We start from the raw sequence: 25096 nt of genomic DNA, 5'->3' as shown, positions 1-25096 counted from the left end.
AAGAGAGGGAGAAGGTTTCTTGCGTGTGTGTCTGGTGCGGCTGCCCTTATTTTTCAAACCAGGTGTGACATTGTAACTCGCAAAGTCTAGGGCAAATGTGGATGTAGCGCGGTACGAGGTGAGATGAGAAGGGGTGCTAAAATGATAGAATGAACTCTGTACTCCGTACTCTGTACGAGATATTACTCAAAGTCAAAAGAACTGTTGATTTACCAAGGTAGGAAGAAGGCTGCTAGTACTAGTAGGTATAGTACAATGGCAACACTATTAGCAAAAAGCCCAATCTAATCCAGGATCCTGGCGAACAACATGGAAGTGGGGATTTCTTTTAGGTTAGAAGATGTGATAGAAGTCATGTTAAATACTCTAGTTATGTAAAAAGGTCTTTGCTGGAAAGGAGACCTTACCTATATTAGCTTCGCTAAATTACGCTAATACTACTTGGGCTGATTATGGATGTACCGAGGGTGTGTTGGGAGTATTTCTTAGATGTGTGCTGAGCACTGCTATGTCCACGGAGCACATCCTTTTCTTTTTCATGGACCACTTTTCGAGTCACTGTCACTTTTCCTTTTGCTCTCCTCTGTGCTCTCATTTGCCGATGAAGGTTTTCATGAACCCTGGGACTCAGCGGACGGGATAACTTTTAAAGTAACCCGCAATAAGAACATGTACACACATGTATGTACATGGGGCGAAAGAGAAAATGTTCAGAAAGAGGAGGGGACTCGAGGAGAAAAGCGAATAAGATATCGAGGAAAAGAGGTTGAAACCTGCTAGAAATTCGAAAGGGGACCCACCGCTTATTGCTTTTATTGATCTTTCGGAAGAGATCCCCGAGGTAATAAGATTGTACATTTACGCTCTTGATAGGAGAAACTTGGTACCTTGAACCTTGAGTGTACCGACCTGAGTTGACGTTGTTGAGTTTGTTAATTGAGGACTTTGAATGTATTTTAATAGGATTAGGATTATAGGGCTTAGACTAAATACATTGAATTATAGAATTATAGAAAAATATTGATCAATTCTTGAATAAGTTCATTAACGGTTTATATAAGGCATTCTACCTTGTGATCTAGTTGCCGACCGATCCCCACTTGATGTGTTGTTAATATTAAAAACTCTTCCCAAGAAAAAGACAACGACGTTGTATTGAATCATGAAGCTCAAATGAAGGGGCTCCTACCGAAAGCATGTGCATTGTGCATACGCATCCGACCAATGATGAAGCACACTCATTGTCTATAAACACTCCTTTATCGGATAATCTCATGCCCTCCTTCTTTCTCATGATCCATGTTAACGTACCTGCAACCGAGCCAAGTGCAGGTTAATGTTGTGGCAATTGATCGTCATCAAGCATCATCACAAGTTCACAGGTATGTATTAATTTTCTGATAGAAATCCTTTCAACAAATGAGAGTTAGATGGTATGTATGTACAGTACAATATTATTTGTTGAAAGGGCTTCCTTCAATTTATCCTCGGAGATGCTTCCGTTCTTTGACTAATCTCATCACATTTTTAAAGACGGACGTTGAATTCTTTATAGAGTATTCTCCCCCTTTATTTCATCAATAATTATGACTAGGTAAACAGGTAAAGAGGTAAATGGGCAAACAAAACCCTTCTTCACTACAGAGTAGAATGTGTAGCAATCGGAAGTTCTACCTACCCCTTCACCTTCTACCCCTTCACCTCGCTTCCCTCGGTCCCTCGGTCCCATCAACCCATCAGGTTCAGAGACAAAGGGTTTCCACTAATTGAGTGGGAATGACGCAGTGACAGCCACATCCGAGGGGTCATTGGTGGTACCAATGACCCTTTATATGTATGGTTACGGCACAGCTGAACAACCCTTCATTCACCATCTTTTTTTTCCTTGGAGATGAAAAACAACAAAGATTTTGTTGTGAATTGTACATCGCTACCTATATGCAATGCGAAAGAGCTAATATGGTATTCCAATCTCATGTCTATCACCTTATTTTCTTATCTCATAGACTGCTGGAGAAAATATATGTTTAGATATACATTTATTATTAAGCTGTATTCAAACTAATTTCTCTTCGGGATCTCTGTGGTATTTTTATGTCATTTAAGGCTTCAAAGCTTTAAATATTCCCCACCACTACATGGGAAATCGGATATCGGCTTCTCGAAAAATTTTACATTTCGGGATATTTTTTCCACTGACATCCACCATCAGCCCTCCAACTTCAGTCTTATCGGGTTTATCCAGGAAGAATAAGAAAGGATCTTCTTTGATGCCTCCATACTTATCCGGCGCGCATAGCATACATCAGACTACTAATGCATAAACGGGATCCACCGATCGAAAAAAGTAAAAAAAGCATAATATTTCTGACATGCTTTTTGTGGCTTGCTTACAGGACCCCAGAGCCCTATTTCTTGGCTATAACTACCTATTAAATGTTCCTGTACGCGGTAAGTACAGAGCAGAGGAGCACAGCTATTTGAAGAGATTGACTGTATAACACGTTTTCTTGATTTTCCAGAACATCTGCAACCGTTCTATCCGAGTTTATATACGCCACTGATGAAAGAGATGTTCCAATGACTTTTCTCGGCATCTTTCTTCTTCCTTTTTAATTCTCGGAATGTGATCTTGGGTGGATTTTAAAGAGCACATGAGAAACCTAAATCGGTACGAGTAGAGAGATATTGGCTAGAATCCTACTTGTGCTCAATTGCCATCTTGACATCCAGTGATGATCCGTCCCAAAGGCTTAACAAACATGCATGCATTGTCTTCCCCCATCCTTGGTTGATGAATGAGAGTGTGGAGGGTGCAAATTAGGCAGGAGATCCTAGTATTTCCGCTTTTGGTTGAACCTTCCTGTGTTTTTGTCGTGTTGTGCGACAGATAGATATCTACTATATCCCTGCCTTGCTGAGTTGCCCTCCAAATCAAATTCCTTACTTTTGGCACTCATATGCATCTTGTGCCGCTTCATCTAGTCGGATCCTCCTCGTTCCTTCAAAAGTCTTTCAAAAAGCAACCATTATCTGGAATCCTTCTTGCATGTTAATTCTACGTTCATATCACGGCAAGCCATTTTGATTAGCTAAGCTCATATTATTTCCACACATGAGAGAAGGGTCTGTGTAACTAGGGGTCCTCGCAGTTGGTGGTATGTCTTCTATTCACTTTCTTGCACTGTGCTCTTGACTACCGCTTCCGCGAATACCATGAAGCTATAATCTAAATGACCGAGGACTCGAGTCATATAATGTGGGAGCTCCCTCTCAGGTGACGCTATGATTGACTTCTCGAATGATGTATTCTTTCTTCGCCTAAGGAATGACGGGCATGACACCAAGGATCAACTTGAGGGGTCCAACAGGGGAGTATTATATATAGGACTTCAATCGGCGCACAGAGCTAGCGCTGATCTTGTTCTCGGCCGGTATGCGTGCGTTGCTATAGTTCCCTACTAGGATGACTGACATGCCGACTAATCGATGGAAATGCGAGAGATGCTCCCATAGGAGGGAACGCGTTGCGTTTGATAAGCGAAGCCCACTTCTTGAGATGAACCTTCTAGGAGTTGGGAATACTCTGCAAAGTTTGAACAATAGGTTACGTAGGTCGATTGAAAGCTCCATCGCATTATGCGTACTAATGGCAAAGATAAAAAAAAACTCAAGTTTCCATAATCTATCAAGTCTCCGCATCACTACTTGCTTCCTGCAAGCGTTCTCTAAGCTCTTTCACAGTCATTCTAGCAATAGCACAATTTATCCATAAACCTTCTAAACTTCTATACGCAATAACCTTGTCCCTCGATTTCTTTCCACGAATAACCTCCAGGTCTGTTTTTGGACATAGTAATACCTAGATATTATCAGGGAATCAACCTTTCACATAATCAACGAGTAACAATAGAATCAGTATTAAAAAAATCGAAATTCATACATCACCTAGAAGTTCAATGACCCCTTCATTTGCTTCATTATCTCGTGCTGGTTCAGGGACACATATTTCGAGTATGGGAGATGTGTCTGTAAACGGCTTGATGGCGCCTGCTCTTGACGCGCTGACATTGGGTTTCACGTGACAGCGTAAATGGATGGTTTGTTTGACTATCTTGAAAAATCCAAAAGTCTTTGTTGCTGGACCGATCACCATTGTGGATTGATTGTTATTGTAAATTCTTTGAAAGGTCTCGAAACGAATGTTCGCAGTGTGAAGTGTGAAGTGAACAAGAATCGAGAACCCTCGGGTTACTGGTAAGGTTACGCTAAGTATAAAAAGGCATAGCGCGACCGTTAGCTCACGCATTTCGAGATTCGAGGAAAGTGACTCTAAATGGAAATTCTGGCAACGTCAATAAATCACAAGTCATCAATCGCATCTGCAAAACATCGACAATTGTGCGCAGAGATTCAGCAAACCTCTTTCGATTTCTAACCTCACTGAAAAGCCCATTTTAAGCCTGCACATATTTGTCTCTTCTTACGCCTCATCATGGCGCATACTCCAAATGGAGTGTCCAATTCGAATCTATATACCACTACGGCTTTGAATCGTTGGTCTGTTGCGGATAAACAGTTGCCTTGTAAGAATTTTGGATGATGGGAAATCTGGGGATAGGATTGGGTGCATTGCTAATTATTTGTAGCTGTTGACAAAATTAAGGCTCTTCATGTTTATGATTTTGATAATACCCGTAAGTTTCACGATTTATCTACGAGGACAACAAGTCTTTCATCCTCCCAAAATTTCATCTCTTCACTTATTTCTTATACAATATGCTAACTTCTCCTCAAAGTTTTCAACAGCCCTCTTCCCAATCCGAAATTATGGAATGGGCCAACTATAGGATTTTTACAGACTCAAGATACATTTGCGACTGGTGGTTGGTGGCATGACTCGAGGATTCTTGCAGCTACAGGTGAAGGTGTAGAAAAAGAAGAACCTCGGGCTTGGGAAGGTTGGTGGAATGAGCGAATTGTTGATCTCATTGAGTTGAGTATACAACAAAAAGATGCTCTTTCAATTCTTTTAACTGGTCGTTCCGAGGCAGGATTTTCAGAATTGCTGAAAAGAATGCTTGCTAGTAAAGGTCTTGATGTGGATATGATTGTCCTAAAACCAGCAGCAGGTCCTAGGAATGAGAGGTTCAGTAGTACGATGAACTTCAAACAATGTTTCTTGGAAACTTTAATGGAGACATACAAAGGTGCTGAGGAAATCAGAATTTACGAGGATAGAGTCAGACATGTTAAGGCATTCAGAGATTTCTTCACGGATTATAACAAACGTCAAAATGGCTCTAATGGTATTCCATCTCGTTCTGCTATTGTTGCTGAAGTGGTTCAGGTTGCAGATGGTGCCACATTACTTGATCCTGTTATGGAAGCTGCAGAGGTACAGCGTTTGATCAATGATCATAATGCTGCAATCGATGCAGGAAAATTTGGCGAGAGACTTCAAATTAAGAAGACTGTTTTCTATACTGGATATTTGATCAATAATACTGACACTCAGAAGCTGCTTACTTTAGCTCAGCTTCCATCGAACATGCCAGACACTGAAGCAAAGTTTCTGGCTAACAATGTTCTCATTACTCCTCGCCCATGTCCAGAAAGTATTCTGCAAAAGGTTGGAGGAATGGGTAGTAAGACTACCTGGGAAGTAACAGGAACAGCAGTCTTTGAGAACAAGATTTGGGCCGCTCGTGTCAGGCCTGTACCAGAGACAAAGAAATTCTATACCGAAAATCCAATTCCTGTTGTCGTTCTCGCATTGCGCAAAGGCGCTCGACCAATTGATGCAGGTAAGATTCAAAATTGGCAACCTGTTCCACCAGAAAAGGCATTTGTCTTTGAAAGTACTGTCGGAGAGAAAGTCCTTCTCAGGATAGAGAAGGAAGATCTCTCTGAGAACGAGTATGAAAGTCTGTTCCCCAATAAATCATTCAAGCGCAAACATTCCCCTGAGCCTAGGCAGCCAAGTGGATCATACGGTGGACACAATCAAGTTCAAATTAAGAAAGGGAGTCAAGAAAATAATTATGGTGGTCGTGGTGGCCGAGGAAATCACCGTGGAAATGGTCCACAACGTGGTGGTTATGGTCGAAATAATCGTGGGGGTAATGGTAATGGTAACGGAGGTGGAGGTAAAGGAAAAGGAAGAGGATACGGTTATCGATCTCTAGATGATGTCAATGAACGAAGCTCAAATAATACGCCACCAGTATATAATCCTGCAGTTGCCTACGAAGATTTTCCGCCATTGCAAAAGAACTACCAAACACCGCAGCAATTGGTACAGGCACAGTTTCAGCAGTATCAAGAGCAACTTCAAAAGAGTAATGGTGGAAAGAGTGGTGGAAGTGGAGAGTTGCAGTACTTCTAGACGGGACGAGTTAGGAGCTCGTTGCTGTTTTGAGATATTGATAAATATTACTTGGTTTCATGAAAGCATGAAAGCGTGAAAGGCATGCATGGATGGCGTTTTAGGCACTCGTTAAATTCTGATTTACAGAATGTATTTTCTGGGGATTTTTGGCATGGCCAATGAGTGACTTGAATGGGATGGGATGGATGGATGGATGGAAGGATGGATGGATGGCGTAAAGACTTGTTATATAGTCAGTCTATTATGGATTTTACATGGTGATTGCTATTCAAACGATGGGATATTATATATGCATCTCTTCTAGAAGAAGAAGACGGAGAAGAAGAAAGTAGAAAGTTTTCTCAATAATATATGAGTATATTATCCATGTTAATTCCTTTGTGTGTATTTTTTGTTCTGTGTTTTGATATCATCTAAACTAACTTATAGTAAGAAGTGATAGAAACTCTACAGAGTATATATGTTATAACTTCATAACTACTATATAGGATATAGGAAGTACAACAGCCATATAACAAACAAGATTCATATGGTGTAGTCCTACGAAGCTTATCGAATACACGGTGTCGCGTATCCTTGTTTGCATTGATCATCACACCGATATCAATGTTCTAACTATAAAGAAGCATAATTTATAATCAACCGCGACATTTGAAGAAAGTCCGGTGGGCACTGAGACGTCGACTTAGGATCCCACCGACTAGACTTTGGTAAAGTCATGTAAGTGATGGGCAATTCATTGGTTAGAGTATACAGAGTGTTGAACTTACGGACGTAGAAATACGAGGCATTAGTTTTACGATTTCGGCGTTGATGAGTGTTTGCTCGACATATGTCAATGCGGAGGATATAAATTTATCGTTGAATGCTGCAGAGAGAATTAAGTCAGCACACTGAAATACACTAATAGAAGATGTGTAAAAAGATAGTGATTATCATACCGAGTTCTTTTCCAAATGGTGAGTATCCATTTAGCAGAGTTACAAGCTCCATCATTGGGTAAATTGGTGAATATTGATGTGGTTCCTACGCGGTTTTGACTGGAAAGTTAGGGAGAAGGGAATTTCGAATCAATCGATCTATTTTTGAACACACATAGGAACAATACATTATACCAAGACAGCAAGCATGAAGCATCCGCTCAGAGTGTTGGCGTATATGTGCGTGATTAAAGGTAATGAAGAATTAGGGAGAGATTTGAATAATCGCCATGATGAACTAAAAGAGCTAGGTCTATGAAGAATTTTATGGAGAAATTCTAGTATTAAAAAGGGAAATATAGGAAGTCTAGAAATATGATTGTAGTATCCTATCCTGACTTAAACAGGGATTTAAAATGTATGGATCTGGAAAGTGGCGAGCTCGGAGAGGAGATCCTATCATTTTTGCTTCTTTTCTTATCTCACTTGCAAGATCAGCATTCTTCGAAAGTTCCTCGAAGCTCGCTTTTTTCCTCCTTGTCTTTGCCTCTCTGGTTTCTCTATCCATCTACCTCTTTCCATAACTTAGCGGCGCATTCTTCTTCGTTTCATCAAAGTTCTCACGTAGCTACCTACGATTTACATCACAAAGTGTGCAGCGCGTTGCTTCAGGTCATGAAATGGTTCGTCCCCTCGGTCAATATCTCAATTAGTAGCAGGATAGCCGAGTGACTACAGAGACTCTTGAATGGGCATACCATTGGGACGGAATTTGTGCTTCAATAGCTGCGCGAAGAATTCTTCACCCTGTACGCTTATGGCCGATCGAAAGATTTGCATCTCAAACTTAGTTGCTATAACGATCTCGTTCGGTTCGTTGATAAGTTCTTCCACTAATAGAATGTGCGGAGTGATACTAATAACAAAAATAGAGGAAATATCAGGGAGTAAACTATTGACGTCGACTTCATGTGATGGTAAGAAAGAATGCAAGTTCTTCTTATTCCTGTCATCCCAAAATCTCGAAGGGGCTTCTTTTCCGGTAGAACTAAATGTTCAGTAGGGTATGTATCTATTCTTTACGCGAAACAAGCTATCCATCTCCACCGAGTGCACAGCTATGCGGCTCCGATTTCCTTTTACGGTAATGCGATGACGATTCGCATTATTTGTAAGATCTTACAGTTTCTCTGAGTTAAACATCAGGCTAGACCAGTCTTTCTCTTCCCCTATTTTTGACTGGCACATCATTCTGTGGCGCATTCATCACCATATGGCAATTAGCATCAACTTCTGCACCTTGAAAAGTCGACGGAAAAGAAGAAAAATGGACGCTTTAGCAAAAAAGGAGCCGGTTTGAAGGACCGCCGGAATATAAATGCCTTGTCGTCATTATTAGCAAACATATCTTTCGCATTTTTGGAAACTTTTAATATGTACTCTTGCATAGCTGGTATCAGAGAAGCATGCTGGTACGTCCCAGATATGACGCGCCACTTTGAGCTCTCTTTACGAAAACAATTCGATCAGCCACTATAGGATTGTTTCGTTAGCACAAGAAGAACTCACGGGTGCCCTCGATACCTAGGATGGCTATTGAGAGGAAAAGAGAAATCAGATTGGAGTCTGCGTCATGGTCAAAGTAATGAGTTACGGTAACATACGTGAAAAGTTTATGGTCGACAAATACCTGTACTTACAGTCATCCAAGCCTAGAACCCTGGTATTGACGTAGAATCTAGCGGCAGTAAATATGATGTCCGATGCCACCATCACGCTCATGACTCCCATCAAAGCTGGTGCTAACGAGGTGGGGTTGACGAAATTATGATGCCCATTTGGGGACGGTGCTGCTGGGACCTGACAAAGACCAGTGAATGAATTCATGATGTCTGTGAGTCGCGGAAGCTAAGAGTCTGCTAGAGCGCACTGATCAGATTTGGAGATAAAGAAAAGTAGAATAGTTGAAAAGTAGTGCTGCCTGGCGAAATGTCCTTAAATAAAGTATGTGGATCGACAGATATGTATATGTGGTAAGCAGTTACGTGGATCACAAAAGACCAAAAGCATATGGAAAGATGCAAGCACAAGGAAAGGCTTCAATAAGGATTTGAAATATATAAAAAGGGGCAGAGCACAGGGTGAAACTATGAAAATTCAAGCCTTAGCGAAGAGACACAAAGGTATATCAAAAGCAAAGGTTTCGTAGTCTCGTAGATCGATAATTGTTCCAGGTACATCGGAGGAGCACATAGAGAATGCTACCTGAGTCCAATCCGTGCTACAAGAGCACATATATTGTTAGAAATAATGAGTTGGTGATATTTAGCAAACTTGATGATGCCATCGCTTTTCTACCAGCCGGGCATTATGCTCCATTTGTCTCTACTACTTTGCTGCTGATATTTTTGCTGCAACTTAGGATGGCAAATCGGCCGCAATGTAGCTTCTGTGTATATTTAAAGCGACTCGGGAACTGGCCACTAGCCTCTCTCACACCTGTATACAGGTGCAAGGACTGGCTACCCTGGTAATAGGTCGGGTGTGGGATAGCCATATGTCTACTACTGCATCCAAACTTGGCAACTCAACAATCGTATACCTCTGAATGCAACGGCCAGGGTATAGGGTAGAAGGCACAGCAATTATTGAAGGCGACACTGGTCTGACCACCATTGCTTATTGAGAAGGTAGTAATCAAAGATACAGAATAAGCAAAACCAGACCTTGAAACAGGACGAAGTGGTGTTGAATTTGTGATAATGACGTCCTGATATTTGCAACTGTCCTTACACATAGTTCGTATAGTAGAGAATTGCTTAGAGATTCACACACACTACTGACCTATTTGAAAAAAGATGTATACTCACATAACCTTACCCTAGGCTGGCTTCGATCGCGACCCCACCACACATACATCGCATCCTGCACCAACATTACTCCAACTGCCATTTTATGAGGTACAGCACTCGACTTGCTACAAATATAAAGAGCACAAGGAGACCAGCTTAAACCTCATCTTTCGCAAAAATATCCATAATTTTCTCCCATTAAAGAAGGAGAGAATAAACTTAGCCAGCGGTTTTAACGGTCCTGCATTTATCAATCACCCTTTATCAACATATCTGAGTACACTTCCACACTTGAAGGCTTCCAGCGCGCTATGGAGTGGAGTCTTACTGGACCACCTGCGGAGGCAAAGCTCTATGCCGAAAGTACCTCACTACCCACATTCTATCATGCATGAACGGACAGCGATCAGACTTTGACGTCTACGTAAAGGGTATTGGAGAGTAGCGAGCTAATATTAGTGAATACAAACCAGTTGTAAGTAGCCGCTCTGCCATTCCCCCTCCACCCAACCCGACCCCGAGCCAGACTCAGCACGCAGTCTGGAACTATACAAGCTCAACGCAGACAAGTACTTGTAGCTAACATGTATATTTCCTTCGCGATAGTGACCGATTCCTCCGCGATGGAGAACGCCTGGCGGCCCATATGACGTGAACGATTAAGATTAATGGTGCAGATATTGGATTTGAGAGCTTCATGTTTGCAAAAGTAGATGAGAAGAGTGGAAAATTGGAATAGATCGTTGAACGATCAATTTGGGGACCTCAGGGTGGCGCGTCTGAGCATGGTGTCTAATCATGGAGAGAAAGGATGTATTGGAGAGCAGGATAGATGGGTTGTTTGCTCGACTTACTTGTGCAGCGAGATTTGGTTAATCCTACCACATTTGATGAAATAGTTCAATAGAGTATTCGGTCCTCAATCTAGTTGTGGAGAAATATGCTTCTGAAGCTTGAAAGTAGATGTTTATACCATCACTCTGTATGTATAAACAGGAACTAATATATGCTTTTGTTCTTTCAAATAGATGGATGCGGTGGCTCGAATGTGGCTCGTCTTAAATACATAATCATATAATCTGGCTTAGTCAGCTAATGAAATCGTTTACAGAGTAACAAACTTTACAACTTTCCATTAGCAGATCATCATGCACTCCTCACAAAGTCAACATCAGCAACATCAAACGTTCCTCTAAATTCCCTTCAAGTTATATAAAAGAGGGTTGCATTTTAATTTACCATAACTCCACAGTATCAATTTGATTTCAATCTTGTTGTGGAAGAGCCTCAATAGGTACAAGTTCACGTCGATCAATATCACGCACGAGATACTTTTGGAGCCGTATTATTGTGTTTAATATATTGAGAAATCAAGGCTGGAAACTCAATTACACTTGGTTGATAATCTCAACCTACAATACGCAAGGGTTTGATCTCGATCAAGTTGATTGGATTCTGATGTCAAGGAACATTTCTAGCTGAGTAACACCCAAACAAAGTATTAACTTACAATCTGTCGTCAAGGAAGTTAGTTAACATTGGATATAGAGTTTGAACCATTCAGTCCTTCGGCTTTAATAACTCATACTCAATATGGCATCGGTGCTGAAGTTCTTTCCCAACACCAGTGAGCCTTTTGGACCATTGCTGAATATTATGGTGCGCTTGAACCCACTTGACGAAGTCAGGCTGAGAAATCTTCGACGAGATATCTACGCACCAAGGATTAATGATGAAAAAATCCCTCAATTGGAAATGCTCCGTCATTTGGGCACTTCCAAGATTGAGTTTATCAGGGAGTCGCTGACTAACATTACTCGAACACAGTCGAGATTCGAAATTGCACTCAGCAAGCCATTTCTTGTAGACAGGTCCATTCATTATAGTCTAAGCATGCTAGCCTATGCGCCTGACCTTAAAATCACGCGTAAAAGGCTTCAGGACACTTTAAAGGATATCGTTGTAATCGACAAGAAGGAAAAGATATCTACCCATGAACATATCTTTTCTGTTGGGAACTTCCCTTGGTCCAAGGACGTCAAGATACTTTTGAAAAGTCCCATTCCACCCGAAGAAGGAGAAAGTTGGTTGAATCACGCAAAACAACAATGTCATAAGAGATTGAAACCCGTGACGGCGACGGGATTAATTTTGATGATATCGAAGCGCAAATATGAATACAAGGGTCAGGGCGCCTACAGTGCAATTTGGCGGAATGTCACTATCAAGGAAACGCTTGAGTCAGAGATCATTTATGAAGAATTTCCATTCCAAGGCAAGGGACCAATTATTGCTTTTGATCCTAACAGACGCTAGGTCTTGCGAGGTAAGCTGAATTTCATGTAATAGGTACTTTACAAGATCACCCTTTCCGTGTAAAAGTTCTGCTTTATCAAAATTTGTCTTCATGATTGATCTCTTCTTTTCTTCTGTGTTTATCAGCACTGACAATTTCAAAGTTGGATGATATCTAAGATACTGGCAACTCCCCATTTTCCTTAGCTTTAGTTTACAAAAAGCAAGAAGTAGTCAGGGAATGACAAGGTCTTTGTTCTTCTAGTCCAATAAGTGTGAGGATCATGTTTGAATATATTCTCTGAAGAATAACTCTATCTTCTAAGCAGATTGTATGAAAATAGCAATAGGTGACTCTGACATTCATAAATTTAAAAGTTTGAAAATTTGGATGGCTTTTAAGTCAAGATATCATGGATAAAGCTGTGAGCGTCTTGAGCTGTGTTTGGTTAAGAATGAATTAATGGAAGAAAGAGTTTCTAAAATGAAAGAGGCGGGGAATAATGATTGGATAATTATCTATCAATCACTAATGAAGAATGAGCAATAGATACCAAAAGTTTGTATTTGGCAGGAAATTCATTTACAAGTATTAATGAACTGGGTATGTATATCTAGATATATTGTATTTATTTCCTCTATAAATCTATATCAAACCGCTTATGAATTTATTCTCATTATACTCTAGAATATAAAATTACAAACTTGTTATTTAAATTAACTCTTGTTTCCTTCCCTCTCTCTTCTCTTCTTTCTCCTCCTTCCTCTCCTCCCCTCTCCTTCTCCCCCCGCCTCATTCCACCTCATTCCACCCCAAGAACCCAAGAAAAAAACAAAAACTCAATCATACTCTCCTAATAACAAGATAATACTAATACTCTTACACAACCGTGTTAAAAATCTATTAGTCCTTTTCTCTCCTTTTCCTGCCTTTGGATTCACAAAGCTATGATACGAAGTTGAAAATATTCATATCCAGATCAATATCCATATTATATAAAGTCTTCAAAGATCATTCTTGAAAAGAAGGACTATCTACTAGATTATGGGCTGTAGGATTGCACTGCTAAACAAGTTACTTTATATTAGGTGTGGTTGGGGCGGAATTTTGATGATAATAGTAATAGGAAGATGTGATTTTGAGGATTTGAGTAGATGCTGGAGTGGGTGAGATAAACCTTTGGGGTAAAGGGAAGTTTATTAAGAGAAATAGGGAGAAATTGACTAAGGGTGTGACAGCAGCAATTCAGGAGGGAGAACGGAAAAGTGAAATGATAGAAGAATTGATAAATGAGTTTTATAACCTATATAATAAAAAAGAAAAAAGAAAGATGGATTATTAAATCTTAAATAAAGATATTATCTCTAATATATATTCGAGTATTCCTATACTTTAAATCTAGTATCTCTTTTTTCCGTCATATTTTTTTATGTTACGAGGTTTGCCGTCTAGATCACGTGGAAGTGCTCTAGGCTCTCGAGGTGGTTTATAACTAGACGTCAAGCAGGGACTTAAGTAATGACAATGATGCAATTTGTAACTAATAATAGAGTATACTAAATGATTGATCTTGATCTTGAGTACGAAGCTCTATACAAAAGGAATCCATCTTGATTATATAGACCTTCGTATTCCAATATTGGAGCGATGGAGCTGGGGAGCGAGATTCGAATCTCGCTCCCTCGCTCCCTCACAAGACTATCCATGTGATCCTATAACACGTGATAATAGTTTATAATGTTACAACGTAACATATAATTACTGTAGTTCACTCTCGACTACTGTTACGTGACGGTTGTTATCCCACTAGTGGCTCACGTGCACTAGCCCTGTATATAAAGACCTTCTTACTTAGAATCTTCTTAGTTCTTTAGTTTTAGATTCTAAGTAATTGAATTGACTCCGTTTACGACTTTTCCGTCACAACTACCTAATTGTATTGTCTTGTTTCTATTATTTCGTTCAGCATTAATTACAATTATTCCAGGATATATTACACTTATCATAAAGCTGGTTTCATCGAAATTGTAGAAATCGAAATCGATAATATCATATTTCGCTTGTATATTGAATATCAATCGAAACTATTCTTCAATAAGCTTTGGATCTTTGCAAAAAGCTTTTTGAAAATCATAAACATAATTAAAATATGTCTTTAATTTTGGGCATCATTTGACAAAACGATGAATCCAAAGCTTTCCAACCTTTTTTGTATTTCGTGATTCAAGGATATAATTCACTACATCTTCTACACTACTCAATTTAGATACAAACCCTTTCTTATCTATATCGATTATATATTGAATAAGCACCTCTTCTTCTAATTCAATTATTTTATAATCATTTGCTCGAGATTCGATACAAGAGATAGAATCGTTTATTTTGCGCTGAATCTTTGTATACAGGATATTATATAATTTAGCAACCTTCCGAATACTTAATTTTTTGTCTTTATTGATAGCTTCAATAACTAAAAGTATTCGACCTTCTTGATTATTCGATTCCATAATATATTGTTGATAAATCGCGTATTGAAGTTGAAAAATATAAATTGAGGTAAAAGTGGCCCGCTCGGTGATGTGGCCCGCTCGCTGATAAACCACGTTATTGAATTCAGGTTTATATGATATTCTCGTGAAATTCATATGAGTCTTAATAATGCTATCATCGCAGTGTCACACGTTGAGGCATCATAATCACACACTTCAGAAATCATTATAATCATTCAAAACCAATTAAATCAAAAACAGAATCCATGTCAATAGGGTATAGATTCATGGAGTTTGTAGAAGATCCCTGAATTGATTGCAGAGTCTATGGATACAAACGTAATGTTTGGTATGTTGGTACAATTGCAAAAGCCAAGAATGAATCATCTGATACTTGTCAGAAATGTCACATTTCAAGGCAATTTCCATTTTCCACTCCGCTCCCATATCACCACCCCTTCCCATTATCCTTATCACAAATACCAATCGTTTATTTGTAGAAGTCGAATTTATCGGCCTGTGAAATGTTAATATATGTTCAAGAGAGATATTTACAATTGCTCGAGTTTTTAACCCTATACTTACCTCTTGTGCACCTTTAACTTGACTAGAATAGGCATCTTCAAGATCAGATTGAATAATGTTGTACCTATTCTTTCTCACTGCTCTCAAACCTGCCTCTTGCATGATAGCTGCAATAATAGCACCAGATAATGGATCATTTCGAATGATCAAACTATCAAGATCAACTTCTGGTGACAATGACATCCTTGATGCAATAGTAGTAAAAATCAATCGTCTCTCTCTGCGATCGCGAAGGTTGGGGAACTCAATCTTTCTGTCCAATCGACCTGGACGAAGTAAAGCAGGATCGAGAGTATCGGCACGGTTGGTAGCCATAATGACTTTAACATTAGATGTTTGATCGAAACCATCCATTTGATTCAAAAGTTCAAGAAGAATACGTTGAACTTCTCTATCGGCACCAGTTTGTGCATCGAAACGTTTCGTGGCGATGGCATCGATTTCATCAATAAAGATGATAGCTGGGGAATTTTCACGGGCCATACGGAACACATCACGAACCATACGTGGTCCTTCTCCAAGATACTTTTGTACGAACTCCGATCCAACGACACGAATGAAGTTTGCAGTTGTTGAATTTGCTACTGCCTTGACGAGCATAGTTTTTCCAGTTCCGGGTGGACCATAAAGTAAAACACCTCGTGGTGGATCGATACCAATTTGCTTGTATAGGTCGAAATGTGTTAATGGAAGTTCAACTGCTTCTCGAATTTCTTGCTTTTGCATATCAAGTCCTCCAACATCTGCATATGTAACATCTGGTTTCTCATCGGATCCTAACATAGCAATTGATGAATCGGCTTCGGGAGGTAAGATGTCGACCAAAGAATTTGAATGTCTGTGGAGTGCGACAGAGGATGATGGTTTCAAAAGTTCGCGATCGAGAGTAGATAAGATTCGAACAACATAGTTAGATCCTGTGGATGATTGTACGATACCAGTACTATTTCGATCATGTTAGTAATACTGATTGTAGTGAAGATGCGAAGAGGTGAGTTGTACTTTTGATCGATAGCTTCCATGAATTGTCCTATCACTAAAGGTACACTCTGAATACGTTTGATTTCTTCTTGAGCTCGCACAAGTTCTCTCTTCAAGCTTCTGTTATAGGAATGATGATAAGTATTTGCCCGTACAACAGATGGAGTCCAGATCGCATACCGTTGTTCATCCTTGATGTATTCTTCCTGAAGTTGAATATATCTGTAAGGCCTAGTCAGCACTCTGATTCCTTTGATCTATGCAAAAGTGCACTAACTCTAAATGCCTTTGAAGCTTCTTCAATGTTGAATACTCATCACTACCATCTGTTCCCAATCCCTCCAGCGAATCGATGTTTGGTATTGAGGATGGCAATGGTTTTCGGTGAGGCAAAACCTGGGTCGCAGGGTTCTCTAATAAAACGTCACCCATATTGAAGATCGCTGGTAGATTTGAATCCGAGTGTATGGTTGTGGTGGAATTTGGATGGATATGATGATGGTGTTGTTACTTCGATTTCGCTCTAGGTTAATCAGAAGGCGCGCGTAATTGTTAGCCTAGCCTAGCTGAAGCTCCAAACGCTCGGAGGGTCGAAATGTAAATCATTGCTTAGCTAATCAGGACCATTGACACGTGATGTTGGTGGATGGCTGGAGACTCATGTCCTAGATTCAAGGCTACAAATTCATCGGGGGAAATCTAGGCATCCTATACTCATTCTAGATTAGCCTTGCTACTAGTGTGTGACTCCACAAAATACGGGGTACTCATGCCGATTCTAATCTATCTCATAAGGCTCCCTTCAACCATTTACTTTGCATTCACTCAAAGCAATCCATATACAGCAACCTTCAAGAAGCAATCACTGGAAGTCCTTCTGTTTGTACCATAGGATTTCTAGTCAAAAATTTACTGCTTTCCTTTGATTATCACTTACATCCATCAACTTTCAACCCTCCAACTCTCCTGCCTTCAACCATGTCGTCATCTATTACGATTCCAACTAGCAGAAATTCCAATAAGGCTACGACCACGGCGAGCCCAAGTAGTTCATCTTCATATTCAAGCTCCCCCACAAAATCACAACGATCACCGTCGTCAACTGCTTCATCCCCAAATACCCGATACGGGCATGACCGGAGAAGGAGTCTTTTAAGTAAGTGCTTATCTTTATTGTTGCTTACAAGGTCGTTTCCAGAAGATAGGAGTAATTATCAGACGATTTTACTGCAGTTTGATGGGATTATTATTCTCATTATGAAAGGCAGAGAATGTAACTAAAATATCTACCTTAGGTACGGCACTTGCAAAGGAAGAACATACTACCATCAACATTGGAGATCCTGATGGTACTCCAAGACTTGTGCGTTATCTTACCAGCTGGAAATTCTACGATAGATTCTCTGTATTGACAAATGCTATTTTATAGATCACCTGTGTTCGTTCTTCACAAGGGTTTGATTGGAATCCTGGTAAGGACGTCATGTCTTTCCTTTTCAATATGCTAACCGTTCGTTGTAGAAATCTTCCTCCCTTCCTATATGGAATCTGACTTTGAATCACTCGAACGAAAGCGCGACCCTGTCCATGAGATTCGATTGAGTGACGAGGAAATCAAACAAATGTTTCCCCAATAGAATGTGTAGATGTCAGCAAGTTTGTGGACGTTGATATAAATTGATGGGTACTGGTTTACACACTCTCGGGCAGCGGCTTTGAACATATTAATGCAATTTTACGGATAAAGGGGTGCGTTTATTATAGGTAGCCTGGTCATCGACTGCGATGAAATATATGTTTTGGGAACTGGTGGTATTGGTTTTGTTGGGAAATATCAGGAGTTTTGGATTACAATCATTGGGATGTGGCTATTTGGTCTACTGGACTAGGCGTCTCTCTTTTTGCAACAGATTCCCCTGTCAATTCGATTTTTATCTTTGCTCCGAACATGCCAATTTTGCCCATACTTACTTTGAAATCTTCAGTCAACAAATTTTTTTGGTGGCGCGAGAGTACAATGAACTCAGCCTCATGTAAAGGCCGACTACATCGACTTCATAGGCTGCAGTCGGGGCTACCGAAATGTTGTGATACGTTTAGTGACACGAACTGCAGATTTAGTCAGAGAGCATGACTACGTTCCGATATAACCAATAGAACTTTGATATTTATGCAGAAGATTTTTCTTTTCGAAACTGTTCACTTGTTTGCGTGATTTTGATGCCTTTCCCTCTCACGATGAAGTCATCGCTACAGGTATTCTAATAAAATAAATCGCTTGTGCCGACACCGATAACTTTTTGTTTATTACTTTTTGTTTATTACTTTTTGTTGAGTAGGTACTCGAATATCATTTTGTACACTTAGTATATCGAGTACATTTAAGATGATTCACTCTTTTTCTGTAAGATCTGTATCGTTCAATACCGAGTCAAGTTATATCTAGTCGGTTTTAGGGATGTAGACGGTAGTAGTATTTAAGTCCCCACGAGATGTCTAGGGGTAGCTATCTATCACTAGGTTATCAGGGACCCCACTACTGTTATCGTGAACCCGCTGCCGCTAATCGTGGTACAAGCATGGGGAATGGGTGGAATGGGAGTCAGAGTGCACGTGGGTGGATTAGGTAATTGGAGGGGGATTTTGGAAATTTGTATGTACAGACTATTTTGGCTGTGGAGGTTTATTCAATCTAGGTGGTTTAGTTACTATCGAAAGGAAGCGAATCCAGTCGTGGCTCACAATATTCCATGATACTTGGTAAGCCACTTCCTCGTTGCGTAGTTTTTGTATATGTGTTTCTATTGTATGGTTTAAACTTCTACAGTACTGCTAAGAAATGACGAACCAATCGTCGCCAATACCTATGCAGTACAGCTATAAATGACTCGTCTAAAGTTTCAGAAAGGGAATGAATAGGAACATTGTTTCGTTTTATGTTTACTCGTCCTTTGGAATGAAACTAAAATTACACCTTGATTGGATTTGAATATCTCTCCATGAAACATGTTTTGATGGCTAACTGATTGAATGTCACGGGTTATCCCGCTAACTCCCGCTTTTCCCGCTAGATGGAAAGTAGATAAGCGTATGTCCCGCTAAAAAATAACTCGAATACAAAATCGTCAATGTTACCTTCTCCAAAAAAACACCAATAATAAACTCATCACATCTTCATTCGAAACTCTCCTCACGACGATTCCCTTGCCACATAGTTGGTAAAAATGTCAACATGTCAACCAGTCGTGGTCACTTCTTTCTGGTTGGGATTCATCCAGGAAATTGCCAGCGTTCGTTTGTTGAGCTGATTCTGCTGACGTTGGCGCACCAGTTCGAATCAATCACAATTGGGCCGCATTTCCTGCAACCAATTGTTAATCATAATGGAATCGAAAGAATCAGGATTCAACAAACTCCGTCTTATGTGGCCCCTGGTGAGAATTGCTGTTCATTTGGCGGAAAAAAGTCAATGTTAGGCTAAGAGTTGATGAGAAAAATTATTGTTCCATAATTACTCAACATTGTCAAAGGTTTGTTGGACGGGAATTTGACGATTCAAATGTTGGTCCATCTTTGAAGCAACAGGCCGTCCCTTTCTAACATCGAAGATGGAATACGTACTGATAAGTGTTGCTGCAATTCTGGTCAACAACTTCACTTCTGGAATATCTTCACAATATAGCACATACCTCAGAGTACATAGTAGATCCATGGCCAACGCCCAACTCCTCTGTCGCGTATTTCATTCTTCCCAGAACCCACGTCCTTTGCGTCTTGGTAACAAAGTCTGACGTAGCGACGGAAAACAAAGGCCACATTATGAAAAGTGCAGACAGCCCTTTTGCACAATTGCCTTCTCCGCATGCGAAGCTGTGTTTAGAAGAACTTGGCTCGCCCATAGCTTTTGGTATCTCGCCGAGGCAATTAGGTACGCTGGCAATAATTTCCTGAATCATTTCCTTGCCGACTATCATTGCTTTCTCATACTCTACAGTAGTTCGATAGTCCTGTGGTGAGCACAACCATGCGGCGCATCGAACGATTGTGCTATAATTGAGCAATCGTGATCCTCGGGATAGATTCCAAATATGGGCCGTCCAAAGTTCACTGTACTTGTCAATCTTACCCGGAAAATATTTTGATCCAGCAAGTTTCTCTTCTGGTATGGCGTCGATCCATCCTATAGGCTTATATCTCCAGTCACCCGAAGTTGCTTCTCCCCAATCCAGGTAGCCCTGCTCTATTGCTTTAGCTTTTTGCATCAGACTCAGGACATTTTCGAAGTCTTCAGTCGTTCGTTTTGCGCTGGTCATAAGCTTGTCACATTCGACACGAGCTCTTGCAACTTTTGCTTGAAGATGATTACATATAATCGGAAGATTTCCGCTAGCTTGATTTCCTACTGCAGTAAGGAGTTCATCCCACTCCATTGGCACGTCGGAAACTTTTCCATTGAGTAGACAGCTGAGGTTCTTTTATCAAGAATTAGCTGACTGTTCCAATCAACGATATTCCCTCGACTTTGGACATACCAAGTGTGATTTTACGGTCCAGACCAACTCCAAAGTTATTGAAGTCACCGGACCTCTTACGTCGCGCATTTTCAGCAGCGCTGTGGCACCGTTTACATGAGAGTTCCAGGAGTTCCACCCATGATTTTCCTTTACGAGGCTGTCTGTCATATTCTACTCAAAGTCAGCAGCCGTCTGGTCATGAAAAGCGGAAATATCGTGACCTCAAATAAACCAAGCAACAAGACTGCTGCGAGTGTAGTATCTTCAGCCACTTGTTTTGGATCGCCGATAGCATTAGTGATTTGACGCAATGCTTTCGAGTAAGCTTGCTCTGCTTTTGGTTTTAACATCCTTGCATTGGGTTGATTTCCAAAGGTAGCTAGCGCTACTGCAGATAATGAGTCTGATAAAATTGCTGAAGGTTGAAGTTTCATCAATGGTAGTAGAAACCATAGAAAGCCACATTTTATTGGTCCATGAGGAACCAAAACATAATTCGCAAGGAAGAAACAAATTGCGCGTTCTTCTAATGCCGCTGTTAAAGGCGGACACAGCGATTGTGTTCCATTATGTATTGCCTCTACCAATTTCTGGGTATCGGAGTAGGAATTCTGTCTTAGTCGCCCTTGTGCAGGAGGACTACGATAGTGGAAACGAGTTGTTTGAACTGCTGCCAGAGCTGTGGTCTTTGCAATTGCAAGAGATCTTTTGCGCTGCACAGAGTTTTCATTACGATGCATAACATCGAAAATTGGTCGATATCCTGGACATTCACGATTCAGTCTTCGGCAGTTACCACAGCCTGGTTTGTTCTCATCACACTGGTTTGCATTAGTATCTCTTGTATTTTTAACGTCAAATAATTCCTAACCTTTACACGACGAGATCTGCAGAGATAACATCCTCTTGATGGTCTACCTGTGTTCACCATCTTGTCGATTCTTCGTAGCTTTCAGGATGGATGTTGTACACGGAATCTTCATCTAATTCGACTGTCTAAAAAAATCCATCTCCTTCCGAACGACAAAGGCTTCATAATAACTTATGAATGACCGGTTCGCCATGTGATGATGCCGCAACATCTCAAGCTGATCTCCGTGCACAATGTTGATTCATGTCAAGTTTCAACATCGCGGCAACCATTAGGATCGGATATGATATAGCTATGGTGATCGGAATTGCCGATGACATTCTAAGGTCGCTTCGCTTGTCAATTGAAGTTGCTTGATGTCTCGCGGGTCATCCCCTAGGCTTTGAGACTACGGTTCCTGACAGTGTCACCCACCGCTGACGGTATTTCACTTGTGATTATCACCTTAACAAGGATATATTCTAATGTTGATATTTACAAAAAGCCCATGCTCGTGCTACTAAAAAGACTAAAGTATGTATTAGTGCGCCGAGTAACTTTAGTAAATACTAAAGTCCAATGAAGTTCATCCCAAATGGAAAAAATTTAAATGATCCAAATGTTTATCGGATGGGCTGATGGATACTTCCTTACCATGACATATTCTGAAGATAAACCAACCAATAACGACACAGCTCAAGCTTTATTGTTTTAATCCCGCAGAACTCAAGCTTGAAACTAGTATTTGCGAAGTTCGGCTCGGTCAAACATCAGCAAGTTTCATCAATCATGGTGCAGAAACCTCCGAGCGTCGCGAAACAACCTGAGTGTTTTGGTGCTTGCCCCATATCCAGTCTTTGCGGTCTCTGATTAATGATTGGAAGATTTTTCACCCGAGTGCGGGTTTGTCTTATGCATAGGTTGCTGTGCTGTTGTGATTATGGGGCTAGGGTGATGCTTATTGCTTTAACTGTGTTGGGTGGAGTTGTTCGATTGGTGACTCGTCGGATTTGTTGTTGGTTTCGATTTCGATCTTGTTTATTGGGTGCGGCTTGGTTTGTTTATCGGAAACTAGCTATGGCTCTAGCGAGGGCTCTAGTAGATGAGATCATTGCCTCAGGTAGAATCTGGAGGACTCTTTTTTTTGGGAACTGGAGAAGGGGAGAGGGGAGGGGGTCAGAGGTTTCTGAGATTTTCTTGGTGATGCGATTTTTGGTGGATTAATTAGATGTGGTGTGCTGGGGGCTTTAGCTGCTTTTCTGGGGGAGGGAGGGTTCAGATATAGGGTTCATATGTGTGTAGTATAGGTTTGGTATTTATATTGGGTTTCTTGAGACCAGAAAGAGCATCAGATTGAATTGATTGATTCTCTAGCTAAGCAGTTAAGCTGCGAGTATATATTCAAAAAACGAAGGAATAGGCTTAGGTATTCGGCCTTCGGAATTAAAGTGCTTTGAAATCAAAATATTGAAAGCAAACAAACAGTATACCAAAAAGGAAAGAATGAATTAAAAGTTGAGTTTTGTTTGCTCCTTATGTGCATCATGCAATATATATGCATATGCTGCCAAGATCCCAGGAGGTCAACAATTTATCAATCGAGTGGGGAAAAAAAAGCTGTACTATCAGAACAGGGCATTCTCGTGTGTCGTTGCGTTTGGTATATACTAGACATAGATTCTAGTATGATGTATTTGGTTAAAAATCAATACAAGATGCTGCTAACGCCTTCAACACCCACGTGATGCCGCACTCAGATAGGTCGAGGACCCGAGGTAGGTTCGATGACTAGAGTTATGGTTATCATGTGTTCCTGTTCGATAGCTGTGATATTTGTGGTTCGAGATGAGAAAGGGGAGGGGATGGGATGGGGAAGTAGCTGAAGAAGGGGAATGAGAGGGGATGGTGTACTAGATGGGGTACTAGATGGGGTACTAGATGAGGTACTAGATGGGAGAAGGGAAGTGGGAGATGATTTAACGAGATCAGTTAGGTAAATACTCGTGTACTGGTCGATTAGATAGATGATGTATGCTCACTAATACTTATATCCTCCATGTATTTGGGAAATGGGGGGGAGGGATGGGGAGGAGGAAGTGGAAGGGGAAGGGGAAGGGGAGGAGGATGGGGAGGAGGATGGGGAAGAGGATGGGGAAGAGGAATGAGGATAGAAGAAAAGGATATTAGGATATAGTGAATTAGATATTATATTGCACGAGAAGTGTCAGATGGATGTTCGCACCGGTGAGGGGTCGAGCATTTGATTACTAATCGACAAACGCACAGACCTCCGAAATCTAGAAGCTCTTCAGCGATAAGATGGTTACCGATGCGCGAAAGTAAACAAATAATTAAGTTCTACGATAGTCTCAAACTAAAATAGAGAAGACGACAATTACTGAGTATTTCAATTCATATTTATTATACACACATACACCGCGCAAACTGCAATCTACATCTGAAAATCAAACAAGAGCGAACCAATATTCTAATTCCTCATATTGCAAAATCGCTAGATTGCGAAAATATCACCTAACGAGAAACAGAATGGCGGAACAACAGAGGAAAATTGAACTTCAATCACCAGATGATCTTCAATATTTAGTGGCGAATGTGAAGAGGGCGGCGAGGGAAATGATTGATCGGGATTTACCGCCTATAGAGGGGGAAGATGCTATGAGGAGGTTGGTGGAGGAAATTGTGGGAGAGGTGTGTTAATATTTCTTTTTATGAGGTGGAGATATTTAAACATTATGGATTATCGTATGATTGGGTTGATGAATTTCCAAAAAAAAGAAAAGGAAGAAAGGCAATAAGATCTATAAAAAAAACTAAACTAACCAAAACCTCAAAATCAGTACATTCAAAAAACCTTCCTATCCGCCTCCCCATCCATCTCCATAAACGGCATGTCCCCCTCACAAAAACTCCTCGATTCGCATCTCCATCCAGAAATAAACGAAGATATTATTGAAGAACGCGAAGAACATGAGCCATTTGACGGACAGCTTTGGGAAAAGGCAAAAGCGCTCGCGATTCGAGAGGAGGAATTGGTGGAGCAGATTGCGGCGCTGAGGAGGAATGTTCCGGGGGTGGTGGTGAAGAGGGAGAATTCGTGGAGGAAGGTGCTTGAGGAGGAGGAGAGTGTTATTGAGGGGTGGAGAGGGAGGCTTGACTGGAGGAGGATGAGAGGGTTTTTAGGGAGGGGAGGGGATGGG

At 40.7% G+C, this 25096-nt stretch overlaps 12 protein-coding genes across 12 annotated transcripts; 4 read left to right on the top strand and 8 right to left on the bottom strand.

Annotated features, from left to right (window-relative positions):
* Positions 1–2134: 2134 nt before the first annotated feature.
* On the bottom strand, positions 2135–2597 carry SS1G_11811 (predicted protein; the record flags this gene model as incomplete). The annotated part of the gene is made up of 3 exons (XM_001586732.1): positions 2135–2281; positions 2395–2429; positions 2495–2597. The coding sequence occupies 3 exons, from the start codon at positions 2595–2597 to the stop codon at positions 2135–2137; spliced, it is 285 nt and encodes a 94-aa protein (XP_001586782.1).
* Positions 2598–3688: 1091 nt separating this feature from the next.
* SS1G_11810 (predicted protein) lies at positions 3689–4156 on the bottom strand (the record flags this gene model as incomplete). The annotated part of the gene is made up of 2 exons (XM_001586731.1): positions 3689–3862; positions 3944–4156. 2 exons carry the CDS (start codon positions 4154–4156, stop codon positions 3689–3691), a joined length of 387 nt encoding a protein of 128 aa, XP_001586781.1.
* Positions 4157–4495: 339 nt separating this feature from the next.
* On the top strand, positions 4496–6388 carry SS1G_11809 (hypothetical protein; the record flags this gene model as incomplete). The annotated part of the gene is made up of 3 exons (XM_001586730.1): positions 4496–4586; positions 4650–4697; positions 4800–6388. The coding sequence occupies 3 exons, from the start codon at positions 4496–4498 to the stop codon at positions 6386–6388; spliced, it is 1728 nt and encodes a 575-aa protein (XP_001586780.1).
* Positions 6389–7076: 688 nt separating this feature from the next.
* SS1G_11808 (predicted protein) lies at positions 7077–7384 on the bottom strand (the record flags this gene model as incomplete). The annotated part of the gene is made up of 3 exons (XM_001586729.1): positions 7077–7091; positions 7162–7259; positions 7333–7384. 3 exons carry the CDS (start codon positions 7382–7384, stop codon positions 7077–7079), a joined length of 165 nt encoding a protein of 54 aa, XP_001586779.1.
* Positions 7385–8043: 659 nt separating this feature from the next.
* Positions 8044–8559, bottom strand: SS1G_11807 (predicted protein; the record flags this gene model as incomplete). The annotated part of the gene is made up of 2 exons (XM_001586728.1): positions 8044–8359; positions 8495–8559. The coding sequence occupies 2 exons, from the start codon at positions 8557–8559 to the stop codon at positions 8044–8046; spliced, it is 381 nt and encodes a 126-aa protein (XP_001586778.1).
* A 208-nt stretch (positions 8560–8767) lies between these two features.
* Positions 8768–9198, bottom strand: SS1G_11806 (predicted protein; the record flags this gene model as incomplete). The annotated part of the gene is made up of 3 exons (XM_001586727.1): positions 8768–8844; positions 8881–8904; positions 9012–9198. 3 exons carry the CDS (start codon positions 9196–9198, stop codon positions 8768–8770), a joined length of 288 nt encoding a protein of 95 aa, XP_001586777.1.
* A 700-nt stretch (positions 9199–9898) lies between these two features.
* SS1G_11805 (predicted protein) lies at positions 9899–10263 on the bottom strand (the record flags this gene model as incomplete). Its single annotated transcript, XM_001586726.1, has 2 exons — positions 9899–10094; positions 10229–10263. 2 exons carry the CDS (start codon positions 10261–10263, stop codon positions 9899–9901), a joined length of 231 nt encoding a protein of 76 aa, XP_001586776.1.
* Positions 10264–11756: 1493 nt separating this feature from the next.
* On the top strand, positions 11757–12479 carry SS1G_11804 (predicted protein; the record flags this gene model as incomplete). Its single annotated transcript, XM_001586725.1, has 2 exons — positions 11757–11822; positions 11991–12479. The coding sequence occupies 2 exons, from the start codon at positions 11757–11759 to the stop codon at positions 12477–12479; spliced, it is 555 nt and encodes a 184-aa protein (XP_001586775.1).
* Positions 12480–15438: 2959 nt separating this feature from the next.
* Positions 15439–16946, bottom strand: SS1G_11803 (hypothetical protein; the record flags this gene model as incomplete). Its single annotated transcript, XM_001586724.1, has 5 exons — positions 15439–15465; positions 15534–16476; positions 16536–16634; positions 16695–16736; positions 16792–16946. 5 exons carry the CDS (start codon positions 16944–16946, stop codon positions 15439–15441), a joined length of 1266 nt encoding a protein of 421 aa, XP_001586774.1.
* A 546-nt stretch (positions 16947–17492) lies between these two features.
* SS1G_11802 (hypothetical protein) lies at positions 17493–18151 on the top strand (the record flags this gene model as incomplete). The annotated part of the gene is made up of 4 exons (XM_001586723.1): positions 17493–17559; positions 17810–17877; positions 17944–17986; positions 18036–18151. The coding sequence occupies 4 exons, from the start codon at positions 17493–17495 to the stop codon at positions 18149–18151; spliced, it is 294 nt and encodes a 97-aa protein (XP_001586773.1).
* Positions 18152–20185: 2034 nt separating this feature from the next.
* Positions 20186–21959, bottom strand: SS1G_11801 (hypothetical protein; the record flags this gene model as incomplete). Its single annotated transcript, XM_001586722.1, has 5 exons — positions 20186–20502; positions 20641–20913; positions 21047–21199; positions 21261–21849; positions 21900–21959. The coding sequence occupies 5 exons, from the start codon at positions 21957–21959 to the stop codon at positions 20186–20188; spliced, it is 1392 nt and encodes a 463-aa protein (XP_001586772.1).
* A 2466-nt stretch (positions 21960–24425) lies between these two features.
* On the top strand, positions 24426–25011 carry SS1G_11800 (predicted protein; the record flags this gene model as incomplete). Its single annotated transcript, XM_001586721.1, has 2 exons — positions 24426–24591; positions 24887–25011. The coding sequence occupies 2 exons, from the start codon at positions 24426–24428 to the stop codon at positions 25009–25011; spliced, it is 291 nt and encodes a 96-aa protein (XP_001586771.1).
* Positions 25012–25096: the final 85 nt, after the last annotated feature.

The sequence above is a fragment of the Sclerotinia sclerotiorum genome, genomic scaffold, assembly GCF_000146945.2.
Source record: "Sclerotinia sclerotiorum 1980 UF-70 scaffold_20 genomic scaffold, whole genome shotgun sequence".
Lineage (NCBI taxonomy): Eukaryota > Fungi > Ascomycota > Leotiomycetes > Helotiales > Sclerotiniaceae > Sclerotinia > Sclerotinia sclerotiorum.
This window is presented reverse-complemented; position numbering and strand designations above follow the sequence as displayed.